A 22,246-nucleotide genomic window follows, 5' to 3' on the forward strand; every position below is an offset into this window, starting at 1 on the left:
GATGTGACTAAATGATAAAAATGTCTCTAAGAAATACCCTTGTAATGAGTTTTAATGGAAGGGTCTTAGAACATGATTAAAAACATAGGCGGGATATACTAGAGGTAAAAAGTTGTGCCTCAATATCCCTATAAAGTGTAGGTCGACTACTTTCAGCCTTCTACGTTATTCGTAAGGCTTTCTTCAGGACCAAGAATGTGAAAGTGGCCAAAAAGTGGAGCGGCCACTCAAGGTGTAAGTATCAGCGCACGTCTTAAAGTGTGCTGTGAGTGTGGTGGGATTGTTTACTTGCTGACCCATCACGGTGAGTATTTTAACTCCGAATTATGCGGACCTACTGATCCTGCCAAAAAAGGGAGCTTCCTGTAATCAGACCTTCGTCTAGGATAGCTTCCGCTAAAACCTACGGTGTTTGGACAGGGTCTCGCCAGCGGTCCTGAAGAAAGCCTCACGAATAACGTAGAAGGCTGAAACTAGTCGGCCTACACTTTATAGGGATATTGAGATACAACATTTTACCTCTAGTATATCCCGCCTATGTTTTTAATCATGTCCTAAGACCCTTCCATTAAAACTCATTACAAGGGCATTTCTTAGGGACATTTTTATCATTTAGTCACATCTCATATAGCACTTCACCTTATCACAAAAAAACCTGCTCCGCTGTAAATTAGGCATTGAAGCACAGCTGGATTGCATTCGGCAATCCAGCTTGGACCCCAATGATGAAGCATGCCACCAACTAGGTAGGTGGGTGAGGGGTCTTCAAAAACAACCACTGGTTGTCTGTGCTCCCTCTGGAAAAAGGGTACAGGTCATCAACTAATCCTTAAACTCAACATTGGGTGGTGGTTGACTCCTCCCTGGCAAGAAGAGTAAAGTAATATGGGGTAGAATCCAGAAGATGCTGTCTATCCTTGTGGGATCCGATGCCACTTTGAAGAGATGGTGATTTTGAGGATGGTCCGTAGCGTCCCTCCTGTACCGTAGCTTACCCAGAGATATCTAAAATTAGAGTGACCTAAAACAGTCACTGAACTCGGAGTAGTGAAGGAAGTAGAGGTAGGCCGCCTTGTGCCTGAAAAACCACAGGCAGGGAGACCTGCTGAGGTGCCCAGCATGGAAACAGTGAATTGTTCATTCTATATAGGTGAAATGGAAATACCCCTGCTGCTGCACTAGGGCCATGATGTGGTGTGCCACTGTGTTTGGAACTTCTAGAAAAAAATGGTTGAAGGGATTGTCTGAGAACAGTCAGTCTAGAGGTTGTCAGGCTGATGCTTTTCTTAAGCACATGCATCTTAAAGTACTTTACAAACCCCTGACTGTCGCTACAGCCAGGCCTTTGTAAACCGTACACTGAAGCTATTCATTAGAAGGAGGGAGATGGAAGGATATCTGCATACACATTGGGCATACTGGATGCCCTAACTGCACCACAGCTTTTCACTAACTTTCATAATGTTCTGAAGGCTCACTCACAATGGAGTGAATAGTTTATGGTGATACCATAAAAAGGATTGGGTAGGCTTGAGTAGCTCCAAATCATGAAAGGGACTTTGGCAGTCACTCCTTATGTCTGTTTCTTCTAATGTGTAGTCTTTTTCTTTTCAATCTCACCCCTTATCCCTTCTTCTACTCCACTGCTTATCCCATTTCCCTCCTGCTTGCCCTGATTTATCTGCCGGCTTTGTTGTTTTCTTACATGCTTGTGCATTCCTGTTACCCACTTTCCTATTCCTTCTTGCTTCCTGACTTCTTGCTTCCTGACTTCCTGTTCCTTTTTCTTGATTATCCCTCATGTATGCCTGCTGCTTCCTTGATTTCCTCCTCCTCCTCTCACTCTTAACTCTTGTGCCATCCCTTCTCTTTGCCCTCTTTCGACCAACTTCTTTCTCTTCCCGACCGCATTTCCCTCTACAGTTGGCCTCGGGGACCTGGGATTCTTCCGCCTCCTTCTCTGGGTCTGTGCCCCCATCGCCCTGCTGAAGACACTCATCAGCATCTTACACCTCATCACAGCTTCTCACAACATGGCAGCCCTGGACCAGGCGGAGCGTGCCAAGAAGAAGTGACCTCATGGACTGACATAATATGGTGGTCCTGGACCAGAAAGAGAACCTAGGCAAGTAGTCACCACCCCAGACTGATCCAAAACTGCAGCCCTCTGCAACGCTTGGTGCACCAAGATAAAGTACCAGACAGGACCAGAAAACAGTATTCACAACTGATGAGGTCCTGAACATGCCTAGACTATAGCGGCTGAGTTTGCATCTTCTTATCCAACTATTTTTTATTTTTTCCAGATCAAACGGTGCTTCCCACGGAGCTGAAATCCATTCAGGTTGTTGGAAATCCAGTTCTTAGAGTTCCCTTCTGCTTTTCTGTTTCAAAGAGCGAATTAATGCCTTCTCTATGTAAACCAAGACTGTTCTTGGATGGCTGATCACTATAAACGCTGTGTGATGTGGTGATCATTCCAGTGGCCCTAGTGGTCTAGTTCAAGATTGGTCAGCCATTGTCCATGGGGATGCAGTGCATATTCTTGTTTCCATTCCAGATGCGTCTGAGATCTGATCCAGACCTTGATTTGCCTGGCTGGTCTCTTGCACCAGTCCAAGTCTTTGTTCATTCCTCAGAGGCCTGTAATCCAGGCTATGATTCCTCTGTTTCTGAACTGGGGACATAGTGTGAGCTGATTTCTCGTTCAGGCGGACCAAGGATCCAGGGCCAGGATTTCCATGTAATGATCTCACATGCCTTATTAGCTGGCCCATTGGGCCTCTCCAGTCTGTCTTGTCTCTCTTAGCTTCGTGATCTCATACTACAGGTTCCTTTCCAGTAACGGACATAGTCCAGAATGCTTTTTCATTGCCCTTAAGTATAGCAAACTAGTATTCATTCCAGGACCAGTGGTGAGCAGTGGACTGAAGAAGAACAGTGAGAGAGATAGTGGTCCCGTCGTCTATGTTGAGAATTTTAGTGTTACTGTATTAAGAGAACACCGTTTTATCTAACATCTGTTCCACAGAGGGAGCCACCTAATTACAGGTTTCTCTATTTCTGTCTTAGTTCACACACTGAGAAAAGTCCATTCAAGTTATGCCAGTAATGTGGGACAGGGTTTTTATATCACACAGTGTAATATGCTGATCCCTGTTAGGCCAAAGATCTGGTTCGTGATTTTCATATTGCTGACTTATGAACACCTTGTAGGAAGTCTATTCCAGATCCGATGCCACTTTGAAGAGAGGGTGATTTTGATTCTAGAGGGCCAGAATAATGTACTGAATTATTCTTTCACCATACTAGATCTGTGAGGTGAGTTATCTTCAAGCAAATCTGGAACCTAGTACTTGATCAAACAGTCCAAGTCACGTATTGCAGACTTCATTCCAGTAGAGGTGGAATTCAGTGCTGGTTTATCATAGCGCAGGATATGCCTGGTCCCATATCCACAGTTTCATTCCCAGCCAGGCCGATTCTGTGCTCTTGGGCCCATTGTACGGCAAATTTTCTGCTCACTGACTAATGAGGAGAGAACATCACTTTAACAGGATGGTTGTGTGGCTGCGTTGTGCCGCCCACTTACATGTGTCATGGGGCGAAACGAGATAAGGGATTTGTAAGCTAAAGAGCTCCTCCTCCCTCCTTAATGTTGATGGTTTGGATATTATTGTAGCCTTCTCTGGGAGGTCAGGCAACACCAAAGTCCCAGAAGTCAAGCGCAGTTCACATTCCAAGGACAGGTACTGTGACAGGACGGAAACTGTAGCTGCGGCACATCTCACTCGGGTAGTGAGGCATGCATGATTTAAATGAGGATCCGTATAAGTACAACTCCCAGCCGTGCAACCTTGTTGTAATTTCATCTTGATTTAATCTTCTAAAACCCTTTACTGCATTGGAAGCTGGCTATCATCATGTGCTGTGCTGCATGGGACCAACATCCATGACCACAAATCTGTTTCAGAGAGTTGGAGCATGAGACCTTGTAGCTCTAATATCAGCAGAAAAACCAGCAAGCACTCAAGATTTCGGTCAAAGGTTACACCCGAGTTTTCTGTGTTCTCTAGCTAGTTATACATTCAGCCTGCCTTTGCTGCATAATTGGAGACGTGTCTCTTTTTTTTCAATCCCGAAAAACGTTTTCCAGGGAGAAGTAATCTAGGACTGTCCATTTAGCTGCCTGCAATGGATTTTTGTCTCCTCTGTGTGTGTGTCCTTTTAGAGTATAGCACGGTGCCCTGCTTTGGCCAGCACACTCTTTGTGAACCCACTTGCTCCCCTTGTGCATGGCGAGCCTGTTCAGCCCATTACAAATGTCAGTATTTAACATTTTACTGTATTCCTTTTTTGGACCAGTGTTGTATTTGTATTAGGTTTAGTCCTGTCATCTTCCCAGGTTTCTTCTGGAAGGTGCCTAATTTTGTGTTATTGGAAGGACCTTGTGCAAGCGCTAGTTAAGTGGGTTCTATAGTGAAATAATACGGGTGATTGTGACATCTTAGATCAATGCAGTTATTTATTTATGTCTGTGTGTTTGCACTCTATCTTCCAGTTTTCGAAAGCACACATTTTAAATATATCTATGGTTGCTACTACTGATAAAAAATATACCAGAAGGGATGTTTTTTCATAGTCCTGTCATGTCGGAATTGAGAAATAAATCATGTGATGCTGTCTGTGTCTTGGGCTTTATTTTTTCTTCGTAAAGTGAAACAACCACTTGCCACTGATCAGCATGGTATCCCCTGACCACGAGGCAAAACACAGGAGGACACTATTGACCTTGGTGATTTATCCAAGCAGTACTTAAATTACATCTTTGAGTTTATTCCACACAGAAAAATATGAAGAATCTCATCAATAAATATAAAAACATAAGAAATATTTTGCTCAGTGTTCCATAATATACTATACTATTGATTCCATCACGATCACCCTACAAAGCAACCATTGTGAGCAATTTTATTATTTATTTATTTATTTTACAGTGGTCCACAAATGGTCCAGTACCTAACTATAGCTGGCTTCCCATAGGGTTAATACAGAAGGAAAGAGTTAATCTTCGTTGTTAATAAAAGAATGTCTGTTTCTGGTTGGCAGAGGTATCCCCTTGTCCAACCAGGAACCACAATCCTAGTCAGGGTAAGTCACAACACACACAAAATTATCCTGTGCTGACCCTCTGGTAGCTCTGCACAGAGCAATCAGCTTAACTTAAGAGGCAATGTGTAAAGTATTTGTGTAACACTCCAAACAGTAACACAATGAAAACACCACAAAAAGACTCTGCACCATATTTGAAAAATAAAGCTTAATTTTATAAATCAGCCAAAATGACAAAAATCCGAAAAGTAAAAGTCGAGATATGAATTTTCAAAGAATGAATGCAAAATAGCACTTAGAAGCAAAAAGCACTTAAATGGGAAATCTGGTCACGCTGGGCCGGGGCAAAGTCAAAAGTTCAGGCCAACCGTGAAGTTGGGCGGGCTGGATACAGGGAGCCACATGGGCCTGCTGAACCAGAGTACCCTGATCCGGGATGCATTTTCGTTGACGAAGATGCGAGATGCAGTCAAGTGAGGCGTCGGTGTCGAGCCATGCAGTGGATGAGATGCTTTGATTTTCTCCAAGTAACTGCAGCCATGTGTTGGTTCGGAGTGCAAGGCACTGGTTCCGAGAGCAATGCGCAGCATCTGCTTCCGCAGTAGGCGATGCATCAATACGAAAGGCAATGCGCTGGTTCTGAGTGCGATGCGCAGCTTCTACTCCCGCAGTAGGCGATGCATCTATTCCAAAGGCAATGCGCTGATTCCGACTCGTGCAAAGGCGAAGATGCGCCGAAACCGATCAGGATGGGTGGGTTCTGGATGTAACAGCACCTTAGGCCTCACTTCCAAGGGTCTCAACTGGTTTTGCACCACTTCACAGGGCAGGCTCACTTTTTGTAGAGTCCAGATAGAGATGCAGGTAGTTGAAGTCTTTGATATCCCTGAGACTTAGAGCACGTGGCAAGCCAGCAAGCCCTTACAGTCACTCTGGTTTCAAGTGATGCAGAGGGCCCCTGAAGACCAAATATGCAGGCAAGAGCAAGGGGAAGACAACATAGTACAAAATAAAATAACCTGCCTGCTTGATAGAAAAAAGAGGCATAAGGTCTATGCATGAAGAGTTGCTGAATGATCACCACTGAGCTTTGTGATTCAAAGAATGCCAATAACCCTGTTATAATTATTTGTCTGGAAAAGCATTCACTTATTTCAAATGTTTGATTTCATAAATATGATAACAATATATGACTAAACAACTGTGCGTGGTATATATACAAATCAAAAGAACAGTAATTTAATACTTAAGAATCTGAGTGCATACAACAAATGTCATATTCAGCTGGTCAAATTCATTTGAGTGATAGTCTTTTAAGGTCTTTTGGTACACTTCTTGATCAACGCCTTAAGGGCGCAATGGATATAAAAACCAACTCAGGTGGTGGGGAGTAGGGAAGCCCAGGGGGAACAAGCGACAAAGCTGGTGTAGAAAATCAATGGTCAGCAGGCAATGGCATGTGGCCTAAGGGGGCCTGCCTCCAAAAAGAGAGACCTCTGAATGTCAGTCAGCCAGTTCAACAGGAAAGATTGAACACCTCACAGCTAAGAAGGATGTCTTCTGACAGCAAATACGAAAAATAAATATCTTCTGGACCATCCGAGATTCACAGCAGAGGGACCGCTATTCGACCGGTCCCAGGTAGGGGCACCAAATTCCACTGTCTGGCTGTTCACCACTGCCAAAATTCGGCCATTAATATTTGTTGTTTGCAAAATCATTTGCTTACAGACAATATTATATATTTGATGTTGTGTCACCTGTTGTAGTTAGTGTTCTACCTGTGCATGCATTATAACTATCCTGAATGATTACCGTTTTGAGTTTTCTTTATATGTATAGAGTAAGATTTGTCTTGTTTACATGTAGTATGATGTATGTAGTATGAATGATAGATGTGAGTATGGTTGAAGGTGTATGAGTGGGGTGTGGGTAGGAGACTTCAAGGAGAGTGTATACTGTGATGATCACTTAGATTCTTAAGTGTTAATTTATTGTTCTTTTGATTTGTGTATATATACTATGCACAGTTGTTCAGTCATATATTGTTATCATATTGATGAATTCAAACATTTCTTTGAATAAAATAAATGTACTTCTAGACAAATAATTATTGCAGGGTTATGAGTATTAGTTGAGTCACAAGGCTCAGTGGCGTCTCTTCGGATCTTCTTTATGCATAGGAGTTATACCACTTTTTTAGGTCGAGCCTGGGCAGTGCATGCGCTGCTCTGCGAGGCATGCTGTATTCAGGTAGGAGCTTGAAGCTCCGCCCACACTCGCCCATATTTTTCATTGGCTTGTGTCATTGTCCACTGTAAACTGTGGCTGTTCATTGGTCAATAGGCTTAGTAGTCCGTCCTTAGTACCGCCTTGTCTCATTTTGTAACCTCCCATGGTGACACCCCCTGTTACATGTGTTGTTACTCTGTAGGCTTTAATTACAGCCTCCGAGCACTATTTTCCCAAATAGCTCTCTCCTAACTCCTAGCACGGGCGCCAAACGCATTTGCAATGCAGTAGGTCTTGCATTTGCAAGAGTTTAAGCTATTGGCATTGTAAATGACAACTCCTTTTATTTATCTGTTTTAAAAACAACTCATAAATGAAAGACATTGTTATTTACAATGCCAATAGCTCAAACTCTTGTAAATGCGAGACCTTTTGCATTGCAAATGCTTGCCTATCAAGCAGACTGGTTACTTTATTTTGTCTTATGTGGTTCAGTCCTTCTCACCCAGGCAGGAGAAAAGCAGGGCAGCTCAGCAATGCAAGAGCACAGCAAGGCAATAGTCCAGCAAAGCAGCAGTCTAGCTAGCAGAGTGGCAGTCCTTCCAGCAGGATAGCAGTTCTTCTGGGCAGGGTGGTCATAGGTCCAGAAGTGTACTGAAGTCATGGTGTCAGAGGTCAAGTACTTATACCAGTTGTGCCTTTGAAGTGGGGGAGACTTCAAAGAAAGCATTGAAGTTCACAGAGGTCCTACCTTCCTGCTCAAGCTCAAGACTCACTAAGGGAGTATATGCAGCCGAGTGTGTGGGGACAGGACATAACCAATTCAGGTGTGTTAGCTCCTCCCTCCCATCCTGCCCAGGATGGCCCATCGGGATGTAGATGGCCGAATGGTCACACCTAAGCTCCCTTTGTGTGTGCTTGTCTAGAGGGAATGGCGACGACACCCAGCTGGTGATTTCAATCTCCCGTACCCTAGCTCCAACCACCTTAGCCTGGCAACTTGTCTTCAGGAGGTGGCCAAATGGATGGCCAACTCTAATTTGAAGCTCAATGAACATAAGACTGAGGTGATGATATTTGCCAATACTTTTAACAAAATGTTCCCATTCCCTGTGCCAGATTGTCGAGTCTTCCCAGTCCCAAGGGGGTGATAAAGAGCCTTAGAATGTGGCTAGACATCAATCTCACCATAGACTGCCAGGCAAAGAAACTCGCTGCCACTTGCTTTGGTATCCTGAGGATGCTTAGAAAGGTGTTCAGTTTGCTCCATTTCCTAGCTCGGAGATTAATTGTCCAGGCTCTTATCTCCCGCCTCGACTATGGCAATGTCCTCTATCTAGGTTTTTCTCACAAAGAGACTGCAGACTACTACTCAGAATGGTGCTGCACTGCTTCTTCTGAATGTTCTGAGGCATTAATCTGTAAAAAGAGCCTTAAAAGACCTCCACATGCTCTCTCGGTTGAGCAGAGGGTCCACTTTAAGACTTTCTACATACGGCACAGGTCACTTCCCTTATATCCCTGAAAGGCTACTTAGATTGTCCTCAGCACACTTACTACAGGTCCCTAAGTTTAGCAGACCCCTTTGGGGGTGCCCTTTCCTTCATCTATCGGTCCTTAAACTTTGGAACACTCTTCCTTTGGAACTATGCCTGCTCTCCAGTGAACTTACTTTTCGTAAGGCCCTGAAAACGTGGCTATTTAGCAACTAGCACTGCTGAGCGCTGGCTAATATGACCTCTGAGCTCCTTTCTGACTGTTCTAGCACTAGGAGGCCCCCGGGTTGCTACACACTATATAAGACCTACAGAATAGAATAGAATGCAAAAAGCCCAGATTTCACCCACTCTAGATGTATATTCAAAGACCGGCAGCAGGCACAAAATGGCTAAAGTAAGCAAATGCCACTTTCTAAACATGACATTTTCAGAGTTGACTTGCAAATTTAAATCCATCTTCACCATAAGTTGTGATTTTTAATTGTGAGTTCAGTGACCTAACTATTGAAAGGACTATCTCTTCACAATTGGGAATTACAATTAAAAGATGTAATTAGGTATTCCCAATGTTATCCTTTGAGAGAGATAGCCCTTGCAGTAGTGAAAAACTGAACGGGGAGGTTTTCACTACCAAGACACGTAAAACTTAAAAGTACATGTCCTGCCTTTTAAATACATTGCACCTGCCCTGTGGGTGATACAGGGCCTAACTTAGGGTTGACTTATATGTATAAAAAGGGAAGGTTTAGGCCTGACAAGAGGTTTATCTTGCCAGGTCGAAGTGGCAGTGCAAAACTGCCCATACAGGCTCTGCAAAGGTAGATCTGAGTCATGGTTAGAGGGCTACTTAAGGGGATGACATAATGAGTGCTGCAGGCCTACTGGCAGCATTTAATTTACAGGCTCTGGGCACATGTAGTGCACTTTACTAGGGACTTAGGAGTAAATTAATTATGCTCATTGGGGTTAAGCCAATATTACCATGTTTGGGCGAGAGGGCACAAGCACTTTAGCACTGGTCAGTGGTGGTAAAGTGCACAGATTCCTGAAACCAACAGAAACTAGGTCAGAAAATGCAGGCAGGCAGATATTTGGAGAAATAACACTGTAAGTCTTTCAGGTCTAACGTGTCTCCCTCCACCCCACCCAGACCCGCACCCCCCACAGCTGAAAGTGGGGAGAGCTACCCAACCCCTTGGAAGTTCTCTTCACTTAGGTGGAAGAATCTGGAGAGACCATCGGCGTGGTCTGACCCCGGGCGATGCTTCACCGTAAAGTCCATTCCCTTTAGGGATATGGACCACCTCAGCAGTTTGGGATTTCCCCCCCACATCTGCTTGAGCCATCTGAGGGGTCTGTGGTCTGTCTGAACCAGGAAGTGAGTCCCAAACAGGTATGATCTCAACTTCTTCATTGCCCAGACCACAGCAAAAGCTTCTCTTTCAACAGCACTCCACCTCTGTTCCTGTGGAAGTAACCTCCTATTAGTGAAGGCTATCGGTTTGAATAGGCCCTGTGCTAAAACTGGCCCTTTGCCATGCTCTGAAGTGTCAGTTTGCCCAATGAATTCCTTGGAGAAGTCGGGGACCCTGAGCACAGGTGCTGGTCACATGGCTTCCTTAAGAGAGTCAAAGGCTTTCTGACAAGCCTCTGTCCAGATTACCAATCTGGGTTGCATCTTAGAAGTTAGCTCAGTTAAGCAGTTAAGGGGGCTACAATGGTGCTATAGCTCTTCCGTAATAGCCAGTGAGGTCTAGGAAGGCTCTTAGTTCTGTTTGGATTTAGGCGGTTGCCAGGCCATGGTGGTTTCAATCTTGTATATCTATAACATAACAAGGCACTGGGAGATTCCAATGACTTAAAGGGTAAGAGAGGCAGAAATGTGTAGAGTATATCCTCCCTACAAGTAACTATATCCACGAAAAAATACTCTAACGGACCTAGAGAGGGATCCAGAAAAAACTAAAGAAAAGGGGAAGTGAAAACTCCTGAAAATAAAGGTTGTGTCTAATACAACCGTGGTCGTGGGGGAAATAAGTATTTCTTTAGGTTACCCTCACACACCCTAGTGGTGTCATGCTTAATCATCGGGTCACCCAGACCCCTAGAAGTCCGGGTGGGCTCGACCACAGTATTGGGAGTCTTTTAATATGTTAAAGACAGAGGGGGTTAACTAAATAAAATACCTCAGGCAGATCCCCGGTTTCCCTTTATTTTTGGGTCTGTCTGGGTAATTAAAAAAGATAAAAATGGGTCTTATAGGAGTGTTATGGTCCTAGGACCCTAGTGCCGACATGTTTCAGTCCAAAAAGGGGCCAAAAAATGGTCCAGGACTTTCTGCAGGGCAAGGATGTAACTCCCCTATGTGAGTGAAATTACTGGGATGGGGTGTCCCTATCCTGTCAGTATGGTGGGGGCAGAGTAGCTGCTCCACGTGGTATTACGTAAGAGTGGGTGTGTGTCAACTGCCAGGCTCCATCTGAAAAGGAAAGTAGAGACAAACAACATATAAAGATAACAGCGGTATGATTTCCGCCGTGTTCATTTCCCCTGTTGCGGTGTAGTGATAACCGCAAGTGGACATGCGTGGATTTGTGCGCATGCTATCATTAAGAGGAGTGTCCTCTTCTTGTGCCACTCACGATCACTGTAACATATCGTTGTATATGTGACAGGCATTCTGTGCGAGTGGCGATTTTATTCGCATACTAGCGATATCAGCGTGATGTCTGTACTCGAAAATAGCGTGCACAAAGTGTCTCCAGTCTCTAGTGCACATCGAACGTAGATGGTCCAGGTGATTCAAAACCTATCTACGAGTATGTTATTTAAAAAAATTACCTAAGTGAAATATAAATAAATGCACAGGCATACCACACTTTCAATCATACTTAGTTTGTAGTTATACATTACCCAATTCGGGGAGGATGACTGTATCTCACAGGACCAAAAGTCAGAATGGGCGGTCCTGGGGGGGAACCGTGATGAGAAGGTATATCAAAAAGCAGAAATAGGAGTTCTGCCATTGTGTGGATCCGAATATGTGGGGTCGGAAAGGACGAGTGCTAATCACGCAATGGTGAAGGCAGTACTTACTTATTTAAGATCGGTCGCCCTGCCTGCTACCTGTTTGGTTCTGGTCCTCGGCTTTCGCAAGTTTGTTGCATTGGTGTTGCGTTTAAGTATCATGAAAGCGCGCTGAAACGACGGGCTAATTGAGACCACGCCCCTCGGGTACATGAAATGACGTAGGACGTCACGACGTGCAGCGGAACTTGTGTGAAGGGATTTGTAGTTTATAGGTTGGGAAATGTAGTTTTTCAACGCGGACTCGTAATGGGTCCATCAATAACTATAGAAGTTGACGATTGAATCATAATAAATGTTCGTGTGTATGTAGAGATGGCGATATTGAAGATGAGGGAGGTATAATCAACCCGGGTTAATTAGAGTGCAATTATGGTTGAATATATATCGCCTTCCGTGTCATGGTGCATAGTACTTGTTTTAAACAACACTAGGTAGAGGTCAATAAAACGGAAGACGCTGCTCAGTCTGCAAAATGCCGGTTACTAGAATACTCAAGGTCTGGTGTTAAGTATTGGAGAAGCGGGGATATCATTTGTTCAGCTGGCTCCATGGTATAGAGTCATTAAGTCCCTTGTCATGCGTTCCCAGACGATACACCCAACGTTGTTCCCTCTCCAGGAGTCTTTTCTGTAGGTTTCTGGTACCATTGATCTTTTCAATGATTGTCCATCGTATGTCTGTGTCCTGCAAATTGGCTGCCCCAGCACCAAGAACCTTAGGCTCCCTGTAAAGGAGATTGTTCTCCCAATAGATTAGTTTCTGAAAAGGAGCATACAATTGAACGTAAAACCGTCATTAATTATGCACAAGCATGTAATTAAACATCTTTTTTTCCCTGTCTTTCCCCCAAACTATACAAAATGTAATGGGATCCACAAAATACATGCAAGAAAGGAGTGCAAGGAGTCTTGAGATTTCTTATTTTCAATTATTCTTTATTTGTAGTCAAATGCATCAGCCCAGCCAAACCGTTTCGTCCAACATGGAATTTATCAGGACTGAAAAAACGATAATAAAACGTACAACACTTAAAATATCTCATAAACACCAAAAAGTTAATAAAACCTAGTTGCAAAGACTAGATAGACATAACAAGTCAACCTTTGAATGAACAAACATCAATAATCCAAGAGAGTTGTTACCTCTCATCAAAGAATCCCTGCCTATATATAATCTCAATTTAGTCTTTGCAAGTAGGTTTTATTAACTTTTTTGGTGTATATGAGATATTTTAAGTGGCGTACATTTTATTCTTGTTTTTTCAGCCCTGATAAAGACGAAACACGTTAGCTGGGCTGATGCATTTGACTACAAATAAAGAATAATTGAAAATTAGAAAATAAGATGTTTAATTACAGGCTTGTGCATAATTAATGAAGGTATTACGTTCAATTGTATGCTCCTTTTCAGAACCTAATTACTTTGAGAGAAAGTCTTTTGTCTTAAATTTGTGACTTCTTAGCGTTGGGGTCACGGGAAGTTGAGCATCTCTACTATACATGTATGATAATTAAATATACTTTTGCAGCCCTTATTACCCACTCTGCTGTTTGCATAACTTCAAGTCTCCCAGTAGATTAGGTGATCCCCAGAGCCTCACCTGCTGCATGGGCTGAGGCCTGGCACCTCAAGCCCTCAAGAGTGCAACACTCTCACTGCTAAGCAGAATTTCTCCCTGGTGGGCCCACATTCAACCTGCCAGCTGGCAAGCTGAGGTAGGTCACTTAGGCTGATGTCTTCCCTGGTTGGCTCGGGCCCTCTTCCTCAGGGACCATGTCAACCTCCACCACGGAAACTTCAGGGACCAGTTTCCGGTGCTCCTTGTGTTTCTCCTTGGCAGCTGTCTGGGCCATTGTTCCAGGCTCCAGACATCCTTGACTCCATTTCCGGGCAGCCATTGTGGTCATACAGATCCACTCAGGCAATTCCATCATCTCCAAGTGAGACCTGAGCTACACCTCCCTCCAGGTAGTGTGCTCCAAGTCGTTGCCTATCAAACAATCAACAGGTATGGCAGGGTTCACAGCAACTTTCAGAGAACCAGAGACCCTCCCCCCACTCAAAGGGAACCAGAGCCACCGGTAGATGTCTCCTGCAATTGACGGCGACAACAACTTGGTGGAATGTGTCTCATAGGACCTGCTGTACAGATACCAACTGACACTTGACAGTTGTCATTCTGGCGCCTGTGTCTTGCAGAGTCTTCAACCGTTGGCCTCTAATGGTGACCCAATGCCTATACTTTTAAGTATTTGAAGATATGTGTGCTTTTGGCACCATTTCTCTATTTCCAGGGAAACTAGGGTCACCTCTGTCTGTCCCCCAAAACTAACTGTGACTACCTCCTCCCCGAGCACTACACTCACCAACCTGGTGTCTGCCCACCGGTGGGGGGCAGTGCCCTTTTGGGACATTTGGAGTGCCCATATTTGTAGCACTCTGTACAGTGGGGTACAACCTCCCTGTCTTATGATCAAATAACCTCTTCTTTTTAAGATCAGACTGGGACTGGTTACCACTACTCCTGCTGGAATTATTTTGGGGGCCTTTTGAGAACTCCTTGTTTTTCTCCCCCCTCTTTCTTCTGTTGGAAACCTTGAACACCTTTGTGGGTGTCCCCCCTCGATACATATTTGGGCTCTCTGATGCTGGCCCTGAGGTCCGCCTCCTCAGCAAGCTTCCTTGGGTCCGTCAGTTTACTGTCAACTAGGTACTGGCTAAACTTAGAAAAACAGATACTGAGCATGTGCTCTCTTATGATCAAATGATGCAACCCTTTAAAATTACTAACCTTGCTGTCCCTCACCCAGCCATTCAGTGCCTTACAGGAGTAATCAACAAAATCTACCCAGAATTAGTTGGGGAGATTCTGCCTGTCCATAAATCTTTGGCGATACTTTTCAGGGGTCAACCCAAATTAGGCAATCAAAATGGTCTTCATAGTGATGTACTTGGTTTGGTCCCCAACCTCTAATGTACGAAGTGTGTTCCTCCCAAGTGTTGCCATGTGTTTCCACAACCCTCCCCCACACCCCAAGTGTTCCTCATGAACCCTGTGTACCCTCAGTGCAACCTCATAAGCAGAAAACCACTTATGTTATCTCCCACCACGTAACTGGGCACCAAATCCTTGGGTTTACGAACCCTCTTGTCTCCATTAGGCACTGCATGTATGCTGCCGCCATCCATCACTGCTGGACTCCACCTGTCTGGCTTGGATATCCAGCTTGTTTAAGCTCCTCTCATGATCTAACATAAACCTTCTCTCCTCCAAGGACCTTTCAGTCTTTTTTTCCTCCCAGGCTTTCTCTGCCTGTTTTGCCTCCCTTTCAGTCTTTTTCTCTTTAGCCTCCTTTTTTACTGTGGCCATCTGCAGTTTGAATTCTTTCTCCTCCCTCCTCTCCTTCAGCTCCTCTGGAGAAATTCGGGGATTTCACACTCTGCCATTGCAGGTGGTTACTCATAAGGACCAATCTCATGTTTCCCCAATCCATCTCTCTCCCTGGAGTGGGCTTCTGCCCAGGCCCTCAGCGCCTTTTGAAATTCTGCCTTCTTGGTGGCACCCTTGTCAGGAACTCCCATCTCCTTTGAAAAGTCTCTAAGCTGGACCACTGTGTAGTTGTCCAAATTTGCCAGCTTAAATTCCGTGGCTCCAGATGTGGAACCCCAATCCCATTACACTCCCCCAATAACGGTCTGCTATTTACCTAATATCTGTGTGATATTGTGGGGTCACCGTCATCACAAGAACAAGAAGTGTATAGGACAAGTTGGAAGAGCCTCTTATTGCACTCAGCGGCAAGTTAAAGTATGACTATAGATCAAGTAGTTACACCCACCCGGAACGTGGGTAGAAACTAGTACAAATGGACAAGAAGGCAGGATATAGTAGGGTACACTGCGAGGGAGGGGCAACCACCCTGTTGCGGACCCAATATGACGGTGGAAGGATGTTATGTGGCTCTAGTGTACACTGTCCTCCTCCCTGTCTTGTACTTTAAATGCTTGAAAAAGGGTATCCCACTCCTGAGATATCGGCCTCTAACGTAGTCCTCTCTGTTCCCCCGCGAAATTGCAGTACTGCCCGCCATTCCCCATTGCACAACTTCCTCCCTCCATCGAGCAATTGAGGAGACCCGTGGGGATTTCCGGTGTTTTGTCAACAAACCTTTTGCTAGCAGCAATGACAAGTCTGCAAAACGAGAAGTCACCCTGGCAGATTTTGGTCTGGGATATAAACCGAGGACACATTATTCTAGTGTGCGCCAATTATCGTTCTCTGTCAGAGCTGACCGCGACGTCCCCTCTTCCAACCCGTAAGCTGCTAGTGAAGAACAGGCCCATAACATATGTACCAGATCCACGTACAGTGTGTGGCACCTTCGGCAAGCTGCAGAGGCCGTGGGGAACATCATGTTTATTTTGTGGGGCATGAGATTGGCCGTGTGGAATATAGAAAATTGTATGAATTTAAAAAGTGTATTGCAAGAGATCTTTTTAGGTTGCTGCAATAGCAAGGACAATTGTTTATTTGTGATCGCCCTATTAATTCCGCATCCCACCTGCGCGAATCTCGGGGTAACCCAAGATAAGCACGAAGTCTACGGCACAGCCATCTAACCAGGTGTCTGCTGTGTCCCATAGTGTGTAGTACTTGCAACAACTCATTTGTTACCAGCTCAGTACTGTCTGGAGACCTATACCATCGGATAAATCCAATGCTAGCATGTGTTAAGAACAGTGTGTCCGGTAACCCATGAGCCTGCGTAAACTCAAGCTGAGGCTTTAATGAGCATCCGCAAAGAACGAACCCACAGAAAGCACCTCTCCCTGATCCCAGGGATGCAACATCCCAGTTGTCAGGGTGCCCAATGGAGTAGAGAGGCCACACAAAGGTACATTAGAGGCCTATGGCACCGGTGAATGTGTGTATCTCATGGCGAGTTTCCAATAGGAGAGAGCTATACGTAGCAAAAGGGGCCTCTGGTGGACAGAGTTGAGCCTGGACAGAGTAGCTTATATAATTGTCTACCATGGAGCATGCCTATGGTATAACGAATTTCCTCTAGATTGTGGCCTGCCAGCCAATACGCTAACCATTGCAGTTTTCTTGCTATACAGTAGGGCTTCAAGTCCGGGGCACCCATGCCACCTCAGTTTGGCGGCAACTGCAGCTTTGCCAGGATAAGTCTGCGATGGCCCGTGCCCCAGATCAGATCTATTAACAGGGAGTTTAGCATGGCAAACACCTGAGGCGAAACCAGGACTGGCAATTTCACAAAATAGTATCAGAGACGAGGAAGTAGAACCATTTTGACCAATGCCAGCCTGCGGGCCGGCTGGCCACCAGCAAAGGTAAGGCAATCCAAATACTCACCTGTGATCTGAGCGATGCGATCACTCAGAGTAGGTTGCCATCCAGCATATCTTCCAAACTGCGATACACTAGCACATCAAGATAGTGAAATGATTGTGCAGCCACATGGATCTGCAGAGACCCGTACTGAACCAGGGGATCACTGTTAAAGGAAAACAAGTATGATTTACCCGCATTTAAACTAAGACCCGACAGGTCAAATTCGGACATCAGTTGGGCTGCCTCATCTAGGTTGCCATGTAGGTCATTAATGTAGAGGACCATGTCGTCTGCATAGAGCAATATCGAATGCAGGATGCGGTCAACAGAGATCCCTCAGTCCTCTGACAGAAATACTGTGCGAGAGGTTCTACCGTTAGAACAAACAACAGTGGGGACAGGGGACAACCATGTCTTGTTCCATATGATACCCGATATGGGGCCGAAATATAGGATCCTGTTTTAGCTCTTTCTGTAGGGGCTGAGTATAGCAACCTCACCAAATGTATGTACACTGGGGGTATCCCATAAGCAGCGAGTGCTGACAGCATGAAATCCCAACTGAGGGAATCGTATGCTTGCCTAATATTGAGGGAGAGGTATCCAGTGAATGGCTAATGTTCCTTCACTGCGTCCATAAAATGGAACAGTCTGCATATGTTTAAGGTGGTACTGTGACGGGAGACAATGCAACACTGGTCTACATGCAACAAATGGGTAAGTAGAGGGAGCAGTCGTCTCACTAGAATCTTACTAAGGATTATATATTCAGTGTTCAACAATGAGAGGGGCCGGTAAGAGGACATCTATTGTCGGGTGATTTGCTGGGCTTGATGTCACTAGCGCCGCTCGGGTCGAAGGGTGATGCACCCCTTCTTCTAGGGAAACATTATATAGCTTAACGAGGCGGGGATTCAGACTTGTGGCATATGTGGGATTAAATTCCACCAGCAGTCCATCAGTGCCTGGTGTTTTATTCCAAGCTAGCTCCTTGATGGCTTCCTGTATCTCAATCAAAAAAATGTGTGCTTCGCGGGCTTAAGTCAGGCGCCGACACCTGGGGAAGCGTTACCCAACTTAAGTAGGAGTTTATTACAGTCAGATCAATGGAGTGTGGAGCGCTATATAAATCCATATAATATTCCCGAAATGCATTATTTATTACCAAATGGGTAGTAACCGGGACGCAACGAGGTGTATGTATGATTAGAATCAGGGTGGGCGACAATTCAGGTTTAATCAAGCGGGCGAGAAGGGTGCCTGACCTGTCTGCTTCTCTATGCCTCTTTCGATTGCAAGTTCTGTGATATATAGACCGAAGGCGTTCTAGGAGTTCATTGTACGTCACTGGTGCTTCCTGGAGTGTGGGCTTTGTGCTGCTGCCTGCTTCAGGGGGCCTAAACTATTCTCTACTTGAGTGAGCTCCGCAAGACCTCCCCCCGGGGACCCATCAATGCATTCATGGACGCACCGTGCACCACCATCGGTCAGTTCAGATGAGGCTGTTAATGGTGTTGTCTGTAAAATATGTATCAATAGCAGTTGCTGTTGTATCACGGAACATCACATCTTCAAGCAGCAGCGGTTGGAAACGCCTTGTGGGGATTGGAGCCGGAACCCAGCCCCATGAAAGTGTAATCTCCAGTTGGTTATGCTCAGACAGTGTTGTACCAAGGTATGTGGTGGCGGTGACCTGAGGTTGTAGAGAAGAAGTGCAGAGAAACCCGTTGAAGCAGGAATGTAGTGTGTGTGGGGGGTGGTAGTAAAATGAGTATTCTCTCATCCTTATGTTGCGGCTGTGCCAGACAGCAAGGGCCCGGCCTTCCGCCCACTGTTGCAAGGCTTTGACTTGTTGGGTCGGGCCTGTATTTGGCATGGGGTAGTGGTAACGATCCAAAATAAATGCATCACTGCATTGAAATCCCCCCCTAGCAGCCAGGGGAGATGTGCCCAGTCTGCCAGTGTCTTGGACAAGTGAGATGAAAACACATCTTGTTCATGATTTAGAGCCTAAATGCAGCCTAACACAATCGGCGCTCCATTCATGCTACCACACAGCAGGACATAACGTCCTTGTGCATCAATTTTGGATTCTTGGAGCAAGAAGGGGGCTCCCGCCCATACCCAGATCTCTGCTCACCTGACATAAACTGAGTGTGAGGTGTGGACAAGCAGATCTCTCCATTTTTTGCGTAGCTTCTGGACTTCCAACAGGGTGAGGTGCGTCTACTGGAGGTAAGTAATGTGTGCTTTTGCCTGTGCAGGTGCGCCAATACCCTATGCTGCTTATGTAAAGAATCTAGTCCCCGGACCAGGTGAGTATATTGTAAGCATTCGGTGTAGTGGCAATGGCAATATGTGATCAGTCAGAGTAAGTCTGTTGCTGGTGACATAGTGCACCCCATGTGGTAATCATTGGTGACAGACTTAAACATAAGATGCAACTTCCCCAATACACGGTCTACCGAGTAAAATGTGTTCAACCAATGAACCATGTAGCACACACCATGGGAAACAAAGAGAACCACATGCCTACGCTTATGGGGTACATTGTCCAAGCTATGGCTTACCAAATTTTGGTGCTCTGTAACCTTTACTGAACCCAACTATGTGCCCGGATCCAGGCCGTAACTGATTAAGAATTGAGAATGTGACACTTGAAATTGAAGCAATAATATACAACAAGATCCCCAACTGCAACATAGGAAAATGACAGAGTGAGACCATGCGTACACCTCCCAGTAAACAAACCCATCCTGGAAAGTGTATAGTGAGCATAAATGTACATCAATTAGGGGATCGCAAGATCCATGGTATCCACATGCCTAAGCATCTACAGCCCAGCAACTATGAGTCTCAATGTGGGGGTATACTCACGGCCCTTATCCTAGTAAGTTATTGGCCACCTGGGGTGGTATTGAAGGGAAGAGTGACATGTTGCCATCAGTGTCCGAGTCTGAGGGACTTCCTCCCGAGGAGCTGAAGCGACGTGCCGTGGTCCGTAGTGCAGTCGCCGAGATAATGGCTACTCTTGGACTCTCACAAGCCTGTTGCAGGGACGGCACAACTGGCGTGTTGTCCGCAGCAGCCATGCCATGGCACCAGCGCCGGGACTGACATTGGGGCCTCAGAGGTGGTGATCACCGGTGGTCTTGTCTTTGGGTGTTCGGAAAGTTGTGGTCTAACCATGTTCTCGCAGCTTCAGCAGTATCAAAGAAGTGAGAGCCTTGCATGTGGAGAACATTGAGTTTAGCCTGGAAAATTAAAGCACAAGTGAGGCCAACAGTGTGGAGAAGGGTCTGCAATTCATCAAATGTGTCGTTGAATTCAGCAATCAATTTGCCTAATACTATCTCAAATATACAGCCTTGAGGAAGTCTTCGAACTGAACACATGTCGGCTGCCTATCTGTAATGAAGAACATACTTCTGCTGAACCACCATATGTCTGTGTAGAGAGTAAAGTATCTTTGACAACACAATACAAGTGTTAAACAAGAAGATTATTAGGCATATGAGCTGCAGATTATATACTGTGCATAGATCGCCATCTGGTGTTGGGCCCGGATGTTTGCAGTTTGTTTTTCCTCTTGGAAAGTCTTTGGAAGTCACGAGGTCGGTGACTCCTCCTTTGGTTCGTATTGTGCATGGGCTTCGGCTCCATCCGCAGATTTTTTTTTTCCGCCATCGGGCTCGGATGTAATACTTCGCGCTCCGGTTCCGAACTTTTCCAGTTCAACGATCGACGCAAAAATTCTCGCTCTTCGAGCTCCTTCAGATAATAAATCATCTTAATCACCTTCTCTTCGGCACTTCTTCGATTCCGGTCGTCGACGGCGGCCTTCGGGCCTATTCCGGCTCCGGTCTCGGCTGATGGAAAGAACTCCCTTCAAGAAGTGCCCTCGATGTGGGTCCAAGTTTCCCCACACCAATCTTCATGAGGTGTGCAACCTCTGCCTCTCCCCTCAATACGAGGCCCGAGACTATCCCGCCTGCAAGTCTTTTCGCTCTAAAAAGACTATTCGAGATCGACGGGCTAGACGCAACATGGCGCACTCCTCGACCTCCGCTCCAGTCGACATCTTCAGGAACGACGTCGAAGCTCCGGGACAGCAGCACATCGAAGAAGAGGACGACGACCTCGTCAGTGCTTCCGAGGCCGACGACTCAGATGTAGAGGACATCACCCCGGCGCAGAGGGTCGTGGGTACAATACCCCCTCCCACACCCACGCCGATACCCAAAAAGGCTTCGGTCACACCTTCGCCTTCGGGCCTAGGCAAGACCAAGGATACTGCTTCTCCCACCCCACCTTCGGGCCCAGTAAAGAAGCCTATTAAGCCTTCCGGCAGCTCGGGCTCGAGCCAGCCTACCAGCGGTACCGAAAAACACCTTTCGGCACCGAAGAAAAGATCGGCCTCCATCTCCACACCGAACCCAGTACCAAAGCCTTCGGTGTCGAAACCTGCCCTTCCGGTGCCGACCAAACATCACAAGGCCCTCGGCACCGACACTCCCGTTTCGGCACCGACCAAAAAATCGGAGGTCCCAAAGAAGCACGGCTTAGACAAGCCTAAAAAGCCGTCGGCCCCGAAAACTTCGGCGCCGACCGAACAACCAGTGTCGCAGGAACTTTTCACACCGGATCCTCTGCAAAAGACACTCACCAAGGATCCAAACACTGGACATTTGACATTGTCTTCAAAAAAGAGACACTTGGACAAACCAGCTCCACCTCCACCTCCAAAGAGGAAAGACACTGCTACCTCCCCTTTCAGAGTGCCTTCCCCACCTCCACCACCTCCTCCACCCTCCCCACCTCCACCCTCTCCACCCCTGCCTCATCGTTCCCCAACCTTGTCTCCTGTCCCAGACGATTTAGGAGACCCTTATTATGATCCAGCAGATGTGCCACAAGACCCCACCCCTACTGGATCTCCAGACCCATGGGACGACTA

At 45.9% G+C, this 22,246-nt stretch overlaps 1 protein-coding gene across 2 annotated transcripts in view; it reads left to right on the top strand.

The window, feature by feature from the left end:
• Positions 1-4,683, top strand: part of CDIPT (CDP-diacylglycerol--inositol 3-phosphatidyltransferase) — a 68,084-nt gene extending 63,401 nt beyond the window's left edge. Inside the window, exons 6-7 of one of the 2 annotated variants that reach the window (XR_014966781.1) lie at positions 1,924-2,125; positions 2,307-4,683. Coding sequence is in view for 1 of the 2 variants with exons in the window: in XM_085618803.1 (XP_085474929.1) it covers positions 1,924-2,075 (152 nt within the window). In the remaining variant the exon portion in view is untranslated. Of the gene's footprint in view, positions 1-1,923 lie in introns of both variants that reach the window. The other variant, XM_085618803.1, reaches the window with a different exon arrangement.
• Positions 4,684-22,246: the final 17,563 nt, after the last annotated feature.

This window comes from Triturus cristatus, chromosome 7 (assembly GCF_964204655.1).
Source record: "Triturus cristatus chromosome 7, aTriCri1.1, whole genome shotgun sequence".
Lineage (NCBI taxonomy): Eukaryota > Metazoa > Chordata > Amphibia > Caudata > Salamandridae > Triturus > Triturus cristatus.